Here is an 18394-nt window from a genome sequence, read left to right on the forward strand (position 1 = left end):
GAGAAATACTGGAAAGCCTGTGGCAAAATGTGTATAGAGTTTATTTCTAAAGAGAGTAAGTTTTTCCGCAGCTCTTGTGAGCACATGGGGATGCAGGGAAGCAGGTGTGTGTCCTGAGCCACTCAGGCTTTACTCCTGTGTAACTCAAATCTGAATTTGGCCCAAGTTGCCTGCAAATACATTCCACTTGTAATAACAACATCCACATACTCAGATTAATGATTCTGTAAATCAGCATTAGGTCTCATTTTCATTTTTGTTCTTACGACATCCAGAGGATTTACAGTAAGGCGCAACGAACAGTGTGTTCAATTTATTTCGAGTGCAATCTGTGCTTGTAGAAGAGGCTTCCTTGGTAACTACTTTGGGGAAGTGAGGTTTGATTTTGTGAGGGGCTGTAAGGATGCTCAGCAGTTGGAGAGTGTGTTCTGGACAAGGCTTTAACCTCTCTGATGAAGGTACAATAGTGAGGAGCAGCAAAGCAAAGTTTTCCTGTTGATGTGGGAGAATTCTGAAAGATGCCTCCAGTGTGGTCTCTGCACCTAAGGTAGGAGTTGAGGAGGTGGGAGGGGTTGGTTTGTAGGAGTAGGTCTTTTTTTTTTTTTTTTTTTCAAATCTTATTTAGAAGTCTGCCCCCTCTCTTGTCTTTTAAGGACAGTTCTGTAAACTGTTTGCAAAAGTGAATGAATCTCTGAGCCCTGCATAAATTTCAAAATATAGTTAGTTGGAGGCCAGTCTTTTCCTACTCCTATTGATCTCAGTTAGAAAACACCCTAGTGCTAAAGGCAGTGGAGTTAGCAGTCAATCCAAGTCCTTACAGTAGGCCTCTATTCAGCCAATCTTCTGGGTCATGAATCTGCTAAATAGATCGGAAACTTCTGAACAGGGTTTAAGGTGCAGAGGAAGTAGGGCAGCAACAGAGAGAACTCAAGACAGCCTTTCTAAACTCCAGAACAAACAAACAACCTTAGCAAGGGTTAATGCTTACGGTATTCTGGGTTGTGTTGTATACATAGGATGGAATAAACATTGATTTAAAAAAAATAAGTATTTTAGGGAGGCTTCCTATTTTGAATAAACTTAGGTAGAGATTATGTAAGATCCAATTAAAATCAACTGGAATCTTTCGAGGAAATGAGAATTAACTGCGGTAAGTTTCATATCCTGTTTATTCACCCATACCGTCATTCTGAGTTTTGAAAGAATGCAACTTACTGAGTGCTGAGAGTTTTCTTTTTGCATTTCAGACTGTATTTGTGGGTACTGCACATTTGAAAAACCTATCTTTTAATGTGAGAACTTCATATGAGAAACTTCAGTCCTGACTTACATAGATGTTCCTTTGCTGAAAACGCTGACTGGTTCCTGACAGAATTTTACCAAAGCATTAAGGTATGTGTGTAATTCACTTTTAAAATTCCAGGTGCTTAGTTTCCTTTCATAGCAATTACATAATTGACACTAGAAAGGACCTAGCCCAAACCCTACTGCTCAAAGCAGGTTAGGTAAATTAGGTTGCTCAGGACCTTGTCCATTCTAGTTTTGAGTATCTCCAAGGGTGGAGCTTCTGCCACCTCTCTGGGCAACCTGTTCTAGTGTGCAGCTATCCCACGATGCAAACAAGCTTCCTTACATCTAATTGTCATTTCCTATGTCGTGACTTTTGTTCACTGCCTCTCATCCTATCCCATCCCATGTTTGTGCCCCCTCCTTTTTTCTGTGGTTGATGGTTAATGTGGCTCTTCACCTACAACGTTTAATGTAGAGCATAGTTAGGGAATGTAGCCATATCCTCCAGTTTTCTTGTGTATTCAGAACTTGGGAGCTTGGGTTGTTAGACTACAAGAAGGGTAGATGTAGGTACAGTGGATGGGGTCTAAAAAGATACAGGTTCAATTCAAAGTCTGTTTCTGAGACTTTGGGCATGTCAATCCTTAGATGTCTCAGTTCTTCACCTGCTAAATGGAGAGAGTGCCATCTTCCTTCTACATCTTTGTTTAGCTGCTAAGAGCTTTTATTTTCATAGCTGTATATATGATACCGTGCATACAGGTAGGAGAAAAGTGCTGCTGATTGTATGTGCTGCATTAAAACAGCCATACATTTATGATTATCCAAGGATAGTTTAGAAGCACATTCTAATCCAGGAAGTGTTTTATTGTATGCGCTCTGTTTTTAATGTACCAGCCAAATTCTGGTGGCCGTGAATTGTTGACGATTAAATACTTAGCGGGTAGTGTTGAAGATGAGAACTGGAATGTATACATTGCCATCAGTAGTTCACAAGACATTAGAGCCTCAAGGTCAGAAGTTGCACGCCTGCCTAGGATGACAATAATATTAATGAAGTTGCTCCAACCGTTACACTCCAATTGCTAATTTATTCATAGCTTACTAGCAGTGCGTGTGTGGGGAAAAAAGAAAAACCCAAGGTCTGAGTTCAGTAGCCCTTGAAACGAAGATGCCTCCTAGCTTTATTTGCAGCATTTGATTTCTAAATCATGTATCAGTTTCAGCCTTGGTGAATGAGACCAGATTAAAAAGAAACAAGTGAATATACCCCAGATAAATTGACTCAAAGTAGGCCTTATGAAATCATTCCACTGGAGCGGAATCTTAACAAAAGTAAGTCAGTCCTGTTCAGGATGATACGATGAAATGTTCTCATTTTCCTAAAAAACTACCCTAAATTGATAGCGTTTAATCCTGTGACTAGAATTGTTATTGCTGACTGGTTCACAGTTTTCTGTATTGAAGAGTGTTATCCTTGCAGAAGCACCCACCAAGAGTTAAAATGTAGTAATGAGGTAAGGTTATGCCAACAGTTCTGCTAGCTGCTGTACGAACAGAGTAGCAAAACCAGATGCTTTCTTCTGTGCCTTTATTACATGGTGGATTCTAGAAGAGTTTTACTAGGTACAGAATGTGGTTGAGGGATGTGACTTTTTAGCTGTGCTAATACACCTCTTAGGGAGGATGCCTCCAAGGCTACGTGGTATAGATAACTCTGCTAAATTATACTGTTACTAGGATTTTAATTTCACTATTGTAGAAGATTGTCAGAAATAAAAGTTAAGCCTCCTGACGACAAAAATCCCCAAAGCGAGGTTCAAATGTCCTGTGTTGCCTCTCAGCAAAGGAACCCTTTACTTTGTGCCTCTATGGGAAAAAGCTTTAATATGGATGTGATTGTTTCATTAGCGTTGTGGTTATTTGGATAACAGAAGATAAAGAGCTCGCTCTTTTGCCATTTAAGAGTGAGCTTTTCCCCCTCGTATTTGTCCTGTACATTAAACAACTTTGAGGGTGCTATAAATAAGCTTTATTTTGGGTGTTGGGATGGACCGTTTCCATATGGGCACATTTTTTTGTTTAACATCCAGAAGTTTCCTTGTTTAAAAAATAAAGACTAGTCCAGCCACCCCAAATATGACTTTAGTTCAGCAAAACATTTATGTATAATGCTTAAATCTAATCCCATGAAAGCATTTTAATGCATGCTTTAACCAGTGCAGGTTGTTGAACTGAAAAAGCTCTGTTGCTTGTAGGGGGTCTTCAAATGCACGACACCCAAAAAGCAGCGCAAGCAAAATTATTTTGCCTTAAAATACCAAAGAATAAGGCTGATGCATTTTTTGAGCTGTTTGTGGCTATTGGTGTCCTGCTCAGCATACCCTATCATCAAGGAGACTGGGTGTCATCTTCCAGAATTGTGACAGCCCTTCACAACAGACAAACCAAGAAGGTTTAGGAGTCTTTGTGGGTCAGAAACTGCAGAAGCAGATTCTGGCTGGATTGGGCCTTTGTTGTCACTCAGTTACAAGGGAATTGACTAGTTTGGAGGACTGAAATGCATGCGCACACACACTGTCTGCCTGTCTCTGTCTCTCTGTCCTCCTGCACCTGCCACCGTGCTCACCCCGAATGCTCATTTTTCCAGTAAACTCTGCTAAAATAATTCAGGCAGGCGGGGTCCAATTATCGTCTTGTTCTTAGCGGGAACTCATTCGCAGATACATTTCAAAACTCAATATAAATATCTTAGAAATCACTAAATTGTGCCCCCTAATTATTACTTTTGCCTGTATATTGCATTGAAAGAGGTCATGTTTTGAAAGGCTTGCCAGTTAACTTTGTGCCAGTCTGCAGTCCTCCTTGCTTTAGTAGCGTTGCACGAAGTACATGGTAAGCAAAATTTGATGTGCCATCTAGTATCTACATATACCATTTACGTACATAGACTCCTATGTGTCTATGTAGATACATTGTACACATCAAATGTGGACATATCAGTTTCATTCAGAATGTGATATAATAGCTTAGAGAATATATACACTTTTTTAGCCTATAGAACTTGCAAGCTTTAACTCATTCTGAGCAAAATGTCTCGAAGGTGTTTACCAGCGGACTAAACAGGCTAATGGGAGGTGTCAATAACTTCCATGGGGAGTAAAGTCCAACAGCTTCTGCCTGATGATGCCTACCTCTTCCCGCTGAGTCCTATAGCTGGGAAGAAATTTACTTAAAGGTGTCATCCTCAGTAGCGTGGATACGACTTGTGCCATTAACAATCTCTTAATGAGCTGCATGGTCAGTCCTGTGTTGAAAAATTGTCTAGCTGGAACAGTCTCTTAATCCTTGTTATTTTAATTAAATATCTCTCTGCCTCGGGAGTGCCTGGGGAGTGCATTGACACAGCCTTTCATTGGAGAGCATTGGTTTGAATCCAGGCTGCTCTGATTCCAGCCAAGGTTGCCTAGTGGCAGTCTGATGCTTAGGACGGCAATTAGCTGGCCATGCTCCTTCAGGATGTGCTTAAACAGATGCACGAGTTGCAAAACCACTGTCACAACTGGTGCTACTAAGTAGTCTCATTGACCTTTTCAGTGGCTGAGCCAAAGGTTTGATTTGTGCATTGGAGATGGAACAGTCTTCCCAGCTCTCATTTCTAGCCATGGAACAAAGCATGTTAGTGGGACAACGTGGAAGTTTATATTGCATTGCATTGCAGTTGCCATGCTGTTGGGTGGATGAAGAATGCCTTTTTTTTTTTTTTTAAACTGGTTGATTTGGCACTTTTTTAACACTAAGAAGAGGAGACAAAAAGTAAACACGTGCTATTTCCTTACAGTCACTTCTTAACATTAGTGAAACTGCAAAGAGATTATTGAGAATCTCCCAGTAAGGTGCCAGATATTTCTTTCCACAGATGACGAACAATTTCATTCAATTACCTAAAAACAGGAAAGAAACTAGATCATTAGAAAGAAGAGCAGTAGTTTCATTAAGACTGGATATTGTGTGGAGGTGGAACCCTATTTGAGGCTGATAATTTAATTGCAAAGTCTTGTTTAGTGTGCGCAGATGGCTCAAAGGCTTTGAACTTACAATCTGAAGGTGTTCCTTTCCTACTCTAAAAAATTCACCCTTTTATTAATGTCATCCCGTGGTGGACTGTGTTTATCCAAGCTCTGAACATCTGAATATCAGCCTGCTATATTTGCAGTGATCATGCCATCCTGTCCAGAACCATCCCCTCCACCCCACCAAAACTAAGGAAAAGGTCCAATAAAATACCCCCAAGTGAAAGGTGATCGCCTGAAAGCCTGCTGATTAGCATGCTTGGATAAATTATCCAGAGGAGGACTGTGAAAATATTCCCTCTGTGGCTTATAAAATGGGTTCTGTTACAATGTTATGGATATGTTTAGTAAATCTTGTCTTGATTTAAAAATTGTCACGCCTGGTGTTCCCGAATGCCAGCACTCTCATTTTCCACTTTGAAACATAAATGACCATACATTAATGCAGTAACCTAATATTGCAAAGCTTACATCTTTAATAATATTAGGAATAAGGACAAGTGACTTAGCCTGTTGGATGGTTCCAAGGATTAAACAAGCTGTAGGACTTCATATTTATTAAAAATTGCCAAGTTTAAATTATTTTTAGGGAGCTTGACGCCCAATTATCTAACTTGTGAATGATTTTCAATGTCAGTAATGACCTCAAACACAATCACTATGCAAGAGAGGAATGGGATGTGGGTAAATGACATATTATTACATGCTTCAGCATCATCTTGCATTTAAGAGGTGAAATTTAATTTAAGTGGAGGAGGGAAACGTTTCATGAACAGAGGTTATTTTTTCTTGATCCCTTTCAGATAGACTGTATGTTTCTTCTCACACAAAAAAATTAGATCGGGATAGTTTGGTGGTTTCTGCAACAGTTTGTCCAAACTCTTGGTAATTGAGATGAAGTGACATACCTCCAAAAGGAACCTCACTGTTAATGATCCTTACTGAAAAAAAACCACAGCATTTCCCTTGTTTGGTTATATTTCCTCTGTCAGCCATAAGTCCCATGGAAGTGGAAAAAAACATTTACACTTCAGTCAGTTCTTCATCACAGCATCTGCTGGCACAATACTCTGTTCGTATAACCTCCACCTCCATGTCAGCTGGTGAGGATAGCCCTTGGCTCAGCCTATATCTGGAAGTTGTTGTAGTTCTGGAAGTCCTCAGCTCAGCCTTCAGAGGAATACCCAAGAGGTAACTCAAATGAGTTTTATTGCCCTGATACCTGGAGGAAGGAGCCGTGAGAGCTAATTCCAGTACAGTTCAAGGAAGTTTGCTCCAAAGCAACAGATGTAAGTGGGCGGTCCAGGCACAGGAGCGCAATTAATCAAGAGTTTTTATATCTACAAAGCGGGCATAAAATGCAGACCACTGTTGATCTGAGTGCTGCACAACTGCTTGTAGCAGTTGCCTGTTATCCAGCTTCTTTGGACCATGGTCTGGATGCTTCTGAACGTTGGGAAATCCCCAGACAAATGGCTTCTGTTTATGCACAAAACAGTTCCATATCCTGCAACGTGAGGCTTGCTGTAGCGGCTTGCTAGCCCTGATGGATAATAGGAATCACAGACTACTTTATGTGGTTATTGGCATGAACAACTGCCACGTTGGTTTGTGTTTTAGTTTAAATACCTGTGGTGGGTGCAGAGTATTATGATGAATGAGAATAAAACCAGTGAAGCAAGCAGCCAAAATATGATCTGATATCTTAGGAATCCAGTCGTCCACCCCTGTTTGGACCAAGGTCACACAATATGCCTGTGGCTAAGTCAGCTGTTCAGGGGTCTGTTGGTATTTAAAAGCTACTGATTTTTAGAGCGGTTCGAAGGTTAAATACCTTCAAGGATCTGGGCCATTAGTTTCTTTCTCTTACAGTCTCTTCTCTGTAGATGTGCAGGGGTATTTTGAGAATCCAAGATTGGCAGGTGCTAAATGATGGGGGGAGGACTGGTAAGGGAATATAAATGCCTAAGATTATCCATCTGATAGATAAAGCCTCAGGATTTAGCTAAATAGAAATTTACTTTGGTACATAACAGATGTCCAGATGTCCTTTGGGAGGAATTCATTTATTTAAATCTTATCTGTTTTAATGAAACACTTTTTAAAAGCTGGAATGAAACCTGCCTTAAATGCCCACTCGAATGGTTACCAAAAACCAGCTGCTTAACAAGGGTGGTCTAACCATGGTGCTCCAAAATATTACCCTGTAGTGGGTCAGTGCTTTGGTATGGTCTGAGAAGAAAAGAGCTTAGCAAATACAGCTTCCCCCTTGTGCTGGCATCACTCTGTTTTCCCTCACCACTGAATATTTTTTAACTGGCTAATCCTAAAAATAGTTTAATTTTACTCAGTTGGCTGCAGTCATGAGAAACACTGAGAAAAACCTTACATACGCTTAGCAACGTGCTGTAATGCATTAGGAAGAAATAGAGAAAGATGATTAAAAGTTGATTTTTGCAAGCAAGATTATTTCTGCCTTCTTATAACAAACCTATCATAGTGGTACAGCAACAATAATATCGGTACATTTGCTATCAGTCTCAGGAAATTAGACTGGGAAGTATTTTAAAGTAATTTTTTTTTTGAACTTAAAATGATTACTTCCTATTGATTGCTGTTAAAATTGTTATTGCTTAAAAACATAATCATTTTTAGCAAAGAAGTGCTAAAGTGAAAGAACACTCTGTAGTGTTTGAAAAATTTCAGACTGGTTTGTAGGTTTGGGAGTTTTGTTTCAACCAGTGTTGGAATTATTTTTGTCAAAACCAGGGTTTTTATTGGCGAATTGTTTTTTCTCTTTTTTCTTTGGAAATGCTTTAACTACCTTTCCTAGTTGAAGAACAGGAGTCAGATATAATTCCGATGGATCTCTTACAACGTTCTTTTCAACCGAAGGTACGTTTTTGCTGCTGCGCCGGAGCAGGAGAGAAGGAGGGGAGGACAGCCCTCCAGCACAGTCAGCTTGGACTCTGTGTGCGTGACCTTGATTTGTGTGCTTACCACGCAGGTTTGACTTAGTGAGTGCTGGTGGCACAAATGGAGAGCGTTAAAGATTTCCCGTATGACCAAAGATTGAAAGCAGGACCTCCCTTTTTAGGAGACAAGTAATGAGAAATCAGACTGCTCATATGATGATCCCAGCCTGTTCTGTCAAACGCTGCTGAAAAACCAGAGGCTTTGTTTCTTGACTGTATTTAGAGATTAATTCTTTATTTTTAGAATCTGTGGGAGTTTTCAGAGAAGGCTGCATTGACTCATAATCAAGTTGATATAGTTAACGGGTGGGGTTATTTTGCTTAATTTCATTTCTTATAGTTCACTGAAGAGAACATGCATCTCATTGTCTTCTGTGATGGACAAGTCGGTATCAGACAGAGGAAGGTATTAAGGGCTACGTTTTCACAAGTCCCTAGCGCATAACTGCAGGCTTTTTTTTTTTTTTTTTTTTTTAAGACTTTTGGAAAACATGAATATAAGAGTTCCCTTAACTTCCTACTCCTTCCTATGCCGTCAAAAGTGTTACCTTACACCTTTCCTTGTATGGAGGCAATTTTTTAAGACTATTGAAGAAGAGAAAATACATTGAAATACTGATAAATACTGATAAAAGAGAAAGCTGTTGTCTATTTTTTGGGAGCTCAAGGCGCTGTATAGAAGTTTCAAATGCATACGTTCCGAAAGAAAAGAGAGTGGAAGGGTGGAGAATGAGGACTGACAAAATATTTGATAAAAGACAAAATGCTAATTCTAAAATTATTCTGTCAGCTACTGTTGACATATGGAAGATCCTAAAATGCAAAGAAACCCAAGACCTCTTCACAGCAGCCACCTTGACACCAGGAAAAGTGATGTACTAGCAAATGAGCTAGCGTGTTTTCTGCAATGTAATAAAAACAGTTAATTGCTTTAGGATACGTCTTCGCTGTAAGGCTCCTCCACCACTGCTGCGGATGTTGCCCTTGTCTGACCTTTTCCTCAGAGCAGAAAACCTCTGCCCTGGCTTTGAGCTTTCTTTAGGCATGGGTCAGCAGCACAGCTGAGGCCATGGCCTCAGACTGGAGTTTTACTTGAGCCTGGGCTGGCCACCTGCCTGCTTTGTAGCAGGGGTGCTGGCTAGTGTAGCTGCAGTACTGGTGTAGCATTACAAGATTATCAGCCAAGTACTACGTTCGGGTTTAGCTGCCTCCTCCTCCTGTTGGCTCAGCCTTCTAGTCCTGCCTTTGCTGCCTGGATTTCTTTTGTGTTTCCCAGTACTCGAACAGTCTGAAAATCCTTCTTCCAGCTGCCTAGAACCACTGGTGTGATACCAGAAGGGCCTGTAGTACAGGGGATGAACCAACGACGTTACATTTCTGAGGGCTTGTCAACAGAAGGGTTTCACAGATTGCAACTTGGTACAGAAAGACAAATCTCCAAATCATGTAGAGGAAGCCCAGAAATCACTGAGTAAACCTCTCAACTGTGGTAGGCAGCACATGGAAAATGCCCTGAATTTAATAGTTTTAGAGCTCTTTGCAGGCAGGTTTCAGGATGAACTGTTTCTGCAGATGTTGTCAGCCTCTGCCACATTCTCTCTCTCTGGGGACTCTCGCTGTTTGTGTCGTGCTGTCAATGGAGGAACTACTTGCTGTAGCACACACAAGGGGGTGTACGTTCTGCTATATGTACAGCACAGGGCAGGAGCTTGCCATTTTATTGTGCCAAAGACAGCAAAGAGGGAGGCAGGAGAAGTTTAATCTTGAGGAGTTTGTCAGCATAATTTCATGTTGCGTTCAGTTACTCTGTGTGTTTGCATGTGCATGCACGTACAGGTGGGTTGTTGTTTTTTTTTGGATGGGGGAGCCTTTCTTTTGTTGACGTGGTTGCAGTGAGAATTGCTATTGCACCTGTGATACTACTCATTGATTACTTTCTTACAGTTCAGTCAGTTCCTTGGTGTGTTGTTATTTGGTAAATAGTAACGATATGAATTAAAAAAAGAAGAGAAATGTTTTTACTGAATTTTCAATTTCTCAAATTGAATTTATCTAGAGCACTATTAAGTGTGCAAAAAACTCCAATATTTTTACCACCAAGATGCACTGATACTGCACTCCAGTACTGTGATTACATTGTGAGGATGTTTCATCTAGCTAAAATTCTGCAACATAATAAATCATTGTGATAATTCCTCTGAAAAGGAAGGATGTGAGCATGCATGTGTCTGATTTTCTTTGCTTTTTTGAAGTCAGACCAGTTATTAAAGTTTCATATTCTAGTTTCCTGCTGTCTGCCAAGGAAAGGCATCTAGCTACTCCCAGAAAAACATTATCATTATTTTGTTTTCCATCTTCTATAGTGCACCACACACCCTGCCACCGTGGATGGTGGTCAAACTCTTGTTTCAGCCATCTTTTGATTTCAGTCTCCCAAATGTTGGCCGCAGTAAACGTCTTCAGAACCTTTTGGCTTATCATCCTGCCAGCAAATTGCATTCTGATATATGACCCTCCTCTTTGATAACCTTTTTAGCTGACGCTTTTCTGCGTGTCAGGAAGCAGGTTAGAGTACGTGTGTGCATTCAGTGATCCTGGTGCAGTTTGGGAAGCTTGTAATTATTACAGAGGTATTAGCAATCTACTTTTGTGGATAATTTACTAACATAACTGTTCTGTAATCCTTCTTTGCAAAAGCAGTGCTTCTAAATGAATTTCAAATGTCTATGGGATTAGCCTTTCACTTGTCATACTTCAGACAGCTACTGCTCTGCTTGGTAACAGAAGCCCGTTCTTGGGCTGTTAAGACCCTTCTTGTCTGTGTGTCATGGCTCTGGAGAGATAAAAAGGCCAGGGAAAGTAGTCCTCCTCATGCAGAAGTTACAGACGTGCTGCTTATGGATTCACGCTCCCCTTCCAGGCCGTGACTCTTCATGGTCTGCTTTAGACCTCATATTTGGAACGGATAGAGTCCAGTGCTGCTATACCCTGCATCTGGACCGCTCTGTGTCCACATGTAACCTACGTCACCTCCCTAGCAAAGCAGGCTGCTGCTTTTTAGGGCCACAAGCCATTATAAAAATATTCTAACATGCAAGTTGCCTTAGGATCTTTTCTAAAATAAGGATTGATGATTGGCCACTGCCAGTTCACTTTACCAAACTGGATAGGAGTACTTCCAGGCAGGAGCCTAAGGAAGACAAATGTTTTAATACAAATGACGTCACAAATACGTCCCAGTTTTATGTAGTGCTAATAATCAAGAAAAGTCTCGTTAGAAATCTAGGCTGACGTAGGTATGTAGTGTTGTACCGTTACAGATGAAGTTTTATGGCTCTTATATACCCACAGGGACAATACAAATGCTCCTATGGGAATAATTTTGCAGTAATGACATGCCGCCAGTACACAGAAAGTCCCATTTAATATCATTCTAGTTTTGCTTGTGGATAATCTGAATGAAAACACTAGTGTTAATCATTACCTAACGGTAGACAATAAATAAGGTTTGTCTCTGTGTGTGCTAGTTCTCCCTTTCATTCAACATAATTTCATTTGAACTGTGTCACTTAATAACTAACGTGGTACTTTTCCCCCATAAAGATAGATGCAGCCAGTAATGTGGTGTAAAATGAAGGACAAAGAGTTTTTTCAAAGAAACATATCGCCCCAGAAGATTTTGACTCTGCAGGTATTTTTGGTGTGTTCCCAAAATTTGTTCGCAGGCTTATAAAGTTCAAACAGAAGCTCACTAATTTCTGACTGTTTGTTAGAGGTATAAACTACGGAACTGGAATTTGCATACAGAAGTAGGGCTTGCCTTTGAGGAACAATTTTTTTCTAGTTAATCTTAGGCTATGAAATTTCTTTATTGCTGGGCTGCCTATTTATTTTTGGTTTAGGTTTGCTTAGGCTGTTGTGTGCTTGGAAAGCAGTTAGAGCTGAGATTAGACGTTTATCATTAATCAAGTGAATTTGTAAATAAAGATTATTAGATAAATGTCTGCGAAAAAATTAAATAAAACCTTAATTAAATGAGGAGGAAATGCATCCTGGTGAAGTTGATATGGCTGTGAAATTGCTGGTTTGATATAAGCTTGAGAGCATCTAAAAACAATGTTCCAGTTATCGGAGATTCCTTCCAGCTTGTCCTGGAACAACATCTGCTATCTTGGATGAAATGCAGAGAATGAAGCAGGGATCTCCGCAGCTAAGCCTGCCTGATTCTTCACTTTGAGTCATATCAACCTCCATAGTTATACTAAAGAGTAAAAATTCTTTAGCTAGTGGCTGTATCAGGTTTGTGTCTTTGGTTGCACATAGAAAAGATCTGTCATATGCATCGGTGGGTTACATTAGCACCTGATGAGTAAGGAATGTTGGAAGCAAAGGCTTTTATATGAACGTGATCGTCTGTCCTCTGAAGTCACTGTCATAGTTCCTATTGTTGTGAATGATGCATGATTAAGTTGGAAAGCCATACTGCAGTGCATGCCCTCTGAGTCCAACACCAGGTTACGGTTAGCAGAAGACACTGATGCCACGGTCATATTCAGTACTGAATTTTCCGAAGAGCTCTGACTCTCAGACTTGTCAGGAGCGAGTGTTGTTGTACACAGTAACAACTTCCAAAGCAATGTGGTAGTTCTTCCATCCTTGGTGGATATCAGATGAAAGCTACTCATCTTTATGAAATAGAAATTGTAGGTCCGCTGTGGAAATATTTTGTTGAGGATTCCTATCTGTTATAGGAGGCCATACTGGATAGCTGTAATTGTTCTTCTTGTGCCTGAAATCTCTAAATCTGTCCAACAAGTCTAAATGCTTTGGTGAAGCCTTGAAAATGCAACTCGAATACAACCTAATAATTAGCTCAGTAGATAAAGGAGACATATAAAGTACTATTTTGCTGCCTGAATCCTGAACTTTGAAAACTTGGATCTGGCACTACTGCGGGCAGGCCCAAACACTCCTTTAGGTTTACTTATTTTTCTTATTATGTCTTTGTCATTAAGGAGCGTTTTGAACAAACTGTGTAGGAACAGTGCAAGTCTTGGAGATCTCCATAGGCTGACAATGAGAAGAAAATGGCCAAAGAGCATTAGCTCATTTCCTTCCAGCAACAGTTCTACAAATGATGCCACTACAAAAGTTAGTCAGGTCTGTAAATTTCCAGTTACTTAACAACTGCTACTACAGGTAATTATAGATCAGCGCTTCTCTTCCTTGCAGGCACGTTGTGAGGGTAATTGGTGTTAGTACATTTTGTAAAGTTAATGCACCATTTAAGTATTATTTATTATTGATTGTTACTAATTAGTAAGTATTTCTGCATGGAAACAAACTGGTAAGCAGAAAAGCTCAAGACGAAGCCTCCAAGCGTGCTTGACAGAATTACATTAAAAACAAACCCAAAAAACCCACCAAAAAATCACAGTGTTGTGAAATCACAACTGTTACATTGATCAAAAGCTTCACGAGTACAGATTGATTCTCCTGGAAGAGAAACTATCGTTCCCAGTACACACCAACCTAGCAGTATGGATAATTTTTCTAGGTAACTCATGATCGAGCGGTAAGAAACTTTGCCAGTTGGACAAGGATCAGCTGAGCTCTTAGGGCATTCCAGGTCTCTCTCAACTGTATGTAGATTTTCTGTATCTTCTTAGCATTCTAAAGAAATAGAACAAAACCACAAAAAGCCGTTTTCATCCTCCTTCTGTGATTTTTAAATTTCCTTTTAGAGCCACATATCCAGACTGGGTTTAAATTTCCCACTTTTACTTTTTTTGGCAAGTATTTTCTTTTTATCAGAGAACATGCAAAAGAGAGTACTTTTGTGGCAGTGAATGAAGGTCACTTGGTTTTAGCTAAGGTACCAAAATTTTCATTTTTAGAATTTATGATATTTTCAATTAAATCACAAGATTTTTATGAAAACGAAATTATTTAAATCTTCCTGTAGAAATGTAAATTTTTTGAGTGTCAGTAAGAGTATAGCAATAGGATAGTTTATGACAATGATGCTTCGGTTCTCCTAGGATCAAAGGATACAGGAATGCAGGATAAGAAAGCCCTCCCCCCCCCCCCAAAAAAAAAAAAATTGGTACAGTTTCTTTAGGCATCTGCTTTCCTCAATTCAGTTGGAGATCTGGCAGAGTTTCAAATGGACTTTTCTGGAGAATTGTCAATACGAGGTACTGTGACTGCACGCTTTAGCTTTTACCTTTATTAGGAAATTGTATCATGAATAAATATGAATGTTAGCTAAAATGATACCGACTGTAATGCAGATAGAGTTAAAATAGATGCGGGAAAAAAGTACTTGCAGCATCTTTTATGGTAATTAAGTTCTGAATCTTGTTTGGGGAAGGTGTGTATTGCAAGACAATAGGGATTAAAAGTTATGTTTAATTATGGTAGTTTTTTCTTATGCAAATCAGTCTCTGATCTACAGATAGCACCAAATTCTCATAAGAGGACAAAGAAAAAATCAGATTTCTTTTATTCAGAACCTTTGAGATGTTGCAGTCTGGATGCAGATAGAGGAAAAAACAGTGGGCTCATATGCACTGCTTTGCGGGGTGTGGGTGGGTGTGCTTTCAATGCAGTTGAACCATTTTGCCTGTTCCATGTCAGATGGAAATCTGGCAGTTGAGTATGTGATAGAGCTAGGCAGGAGTGCCTTCATTTGGGGCAGAGTGCAGGGGCAACCACTTGTCTTTCTGTTTGAGCAAGGAGTAAGAAAATTATGGAGCTCTGCATCTGGCCTTGAGTTTTATGCAATTTTCACTTCTGTTATAACAGTAGAAATACTAGTAGTGCTACACGGAGACCTCAAGTGTGTTGAGCTGAAGAGCGCCGAACAGGATGTTCTTGTGTCATACGGGGCATTATTTTAAAAAAGGCACAATGTAATGGTTAGTTGTTGATAGACCTTATAAAAAGCATTTCGACTAGTTTGGCATCTACACTTCAGATCTGGGTGGGGAGTTGCTTTCGAAATACCTGACGTCTATGTAGGACAGGGAGAGGAGGGAGCAGCTGGACCGACAGCACAAATAAATAAGCTTTTGTAAGCTGGGTTAAAAACGCTGGGATACAGTCCAGTGCTGCTCAGTAGGATGCCTGAGTTTTGCTTTGATACCAAAACCTGTGTACCTGTGTGTTTGTGTGGGGTTCCACTGAGGCGTCTTCTCTGCTTCTGCTTCTGGTTAACGGGGCTAACCCGAACTAACTCAGAGGAGCGCTGTGCGGGACTGCACTTGCTCCAAATCCCAACTGAGCGTGAATTAATTCAAGCCCTAGTAAGCTGACCAGACAAATAGCAGGAGGTGAAACATTGTGCAAGCGTAATATCCTAGATCACGCTGCAAAGTGTGTGGCTGAAGCCTGCTGAAATCCGGAACAGCACTGTTGTTTGTCTGCTAGGAGTTCCAGCTTGTGCCTGGGGGAGAGCTGGAGGAGAAGAGGGATTTAGAAGAAAAAAGGTGTCAGTCATCATGCATCGCCAGCTCTGCATTATATATTGAGCTTTATATGTTTCTGACAGAAAGCACTTAGCCAAATTACCAAAAAAAAACCAACATTGTTTTCAGTGTTTACGTTTTGATTTGATGCATTTAATTAAATTCCTTTTATGTGGACGATGCCCATTTATATATTTCATGCCCCCCAACCCTTAACATGACTTTCGTTTTTAGTCTGCAAGCGTTCTTTTTCTTGTTCTCACCCAGTGAATAAGGGAAAATAAAAACAGTTTGTAATGCGCATGAGAAAAATATTCAGGTCAGGTGGATTAGAAAAAGATCAGGTTGCCGAATACCCGGGAAACAGGTGTTTTATGTGTTGTTTTACACTCGTTGCAAGAAAATCCACAATACAAACATTTAATAAGCTAGGGAAGGTGAAGGGGTCTGGGGAGGGATGATGGTGAGCAAGGCAATACTGTGTCTTTAATTTTCTTTTCTGAAAGAGGAAAGTCTGCATAGCAATGACAGGATCACTTGTTCATGTCTTTAATGTGTGATCTGTTTTCTCCAGTGGAGGGCACTCAGTGTATCACAAACTAGAACATTAGCACCAACGAGCTCCAAAGCAGCATCGCTCTCTGGAAAGCCTCCCGAATTAGACAGGAGCTACCTCTCAGCACAGCTACAAAACACTTGAAACCTGACCGGCTGGATGGAGAAAACCTATCCTGCATAGCTTTTAAACTGGGGTCTTGCACAGCACAGGAGGCCTGCTTGCTTCGAGAACCGGAAAGCTGGAGGATGGATTGCTGTGTCTGGGAATGGCAAAAGGCAGCAGACTAAGAAATGCTAGGTACTGGGAAAGGTTTTTGTATTCCTCCCAGAGAAGTTGATTTACCTTCCCGGTGTGCTATAAGCTTCTACTCGCAGATTGCCAATTAGTGCCGATGGCTCTCTGATGACTTACACAATGGCTCTCAGAGCGTAGAGTCCCTTCCTACCACCCCCTCCCCCCCTCCATCCTTAGTCCTGTCTTCCCCACCCCCAGCCCCTTCCCTGTCCTTTCCCTTCTTCATCCCCAAAATTCTTGCTTGTCCTCTCTAGGGAACTTTGTGTGGGTTACGGGCAGGCACGCTGGATGGCGGCGACGTGAGCGGCAACCGTGCTGTGACATGAAGGTTCTGATGGTTTGAAGAGAAGAGACCAGTTTTAAAAAGCGAGAGAGAGAGGCAAAGGGAAAGCAAAAAGGAAAGAGAGAGAAGAAAACAGCTGGAGAGAGGAAACGGAGGACGCTTTTTGATGACAAAAGGATGGGTAAGTGAACTTTTCTTGTTTGTTTGTTAGCACGGCTGCAGCTGTATGTTGTATTTTTCAGTTGGATTATTAGCTGCTCAAGAGGGGGAAGCAGTCTAAACAGCAGCAGTGCGTTCCTTTGCCAGGTGACTCACTCTGCTTGCTATTGTATTTTTAGATCATATATGCCCCCTCCCCCTATACACACACACCTTTCCTCCTGCAGTGGTTTTATAGGTAATTAATCTGTAAATGCATGCACCAAGTTAAGGACTGTAGAGAATACATTCCCTGTCTGTGCAACCCACCCACACACCTGCGCATATATAGACAAGTACATATATGCATGAGGCATGCTCCCACAACGTCTCATCTGGATTTATATTCATATTAGATCAGCCTGTAGAGATATTGTTCAGGCTGGCAGAAAGGATTGTTAACACTTTGCAGCAAGTGGGAAGCAGAGGAGGAGGGGATGATTTTGTTGTATAGGTGATTTTGAAAAGGCTCCTTTGCTCTTTGAAAAGATACCCCTAATATAGCTGCTAGATTTCCAGCAGGCATTTGCCAGTCTTATTTTCTCAAGTGTGACAGGTTGATTTCCCTCCCTCGTTCCCCCACCCCCAAAGTCTATAGCAGTCAGAACATATTTCTAGCCGGCTGCTGCTGGCGCATAGGCAGTAGCAAAAGATGAGGATTTAAATTAAGAACCTAACCGTTAAAGTGGAAGGCAGAGACATACAGTCGGGGCATTTTAGATTAGGAATAATTTTACTGATTGCCTCTTGGTTTAAAACTGAAAAAAATAACTGCAGCACAAGATAGGTTTAGAGTGACAGAGAGCGTGTGTGTGTGCATGAGTGACAAATAAAATAATTATTTATAGAGGAGATACTGGCCCTTAAAATTATTTTTTGTTGGAAGAACGCACCTCAATTCTTAGCAGGACTGCAACTCTGGACAGAGGCATTAGTCCTAAAATTATTACAGACTAAGGAAAGTGTGTTTATGTGTGTTGGATCCCACCCCCTCCCCCCCCCCAATAATTCTTCAAAGAATGTGGAAAATGTGACTGTCCTCACATAACAGCATGGGTACTATATGACAAACTTGACATCTGAAATGGCAAATCTTAAAATGAGTAGAGCTGTAGAAGAGAGAGGGGAGCTGACATGCAAACAGACCCCTTCAAACTTTCTACGTTTTGCTGCTCTTAAGGCATTGTTTGTATGTAAGTGTTTGTATGTATATTTGCATGCAATATATTAAATGTATATACAAAGTAATAAAT

The 18394-nt window shown here is 40.6% G+C and overlaps 1 protein-coding gene across 7 annotated transcripts in view; it reads left to right on the top strand.

Moving 5' to 3' along the window:
- Positions 1 to 1036: 1036 nt before the first annotated feature.
- LRRTM4 (leucine rich repeat transmembrane neuronal 4) overlaps positions 1037 to 18394 on the top strand; it is a 238293-nt gene continuing 220935 nt past the window's right edge. For 3 of the 7 annotated variants that reach the window (XR_692882.2, XR_011136495.1, XM_009665680.2), the window contains exons 1-3: positions 1248 to 1392; positions 16382 to 16663; positions 16915 to 17124. Coding sequence is in view for 5 of the 7 variants with exons in the window: in XM_009665680.2 (XP_009663975.1) it covers positions 17121 to 17124 (4 nt within the window). In the remaining 2 variants the exon portion in view is untranslated. The other 4 variants (XM_068920877.1, XM_068920879.1, XM_068920878.1 and 1 more) reach the window with 4 other exon arrangements.

Source organism: Struthio camelus, chromosome 27 (genome assembly GCF_040807025.1).
Source record: "Struthio camelus isolate bStrCam1 chromosome 27, bStrCam1.hap1, whole genome shotgun sequence".
NCBI classification, from domain to species: domain Eukaryota; kingdom Metazoa; phylum Chordata; class Aves; order Struthioniformes; family Struthionidae; genus Struthio; species Struthio camelus.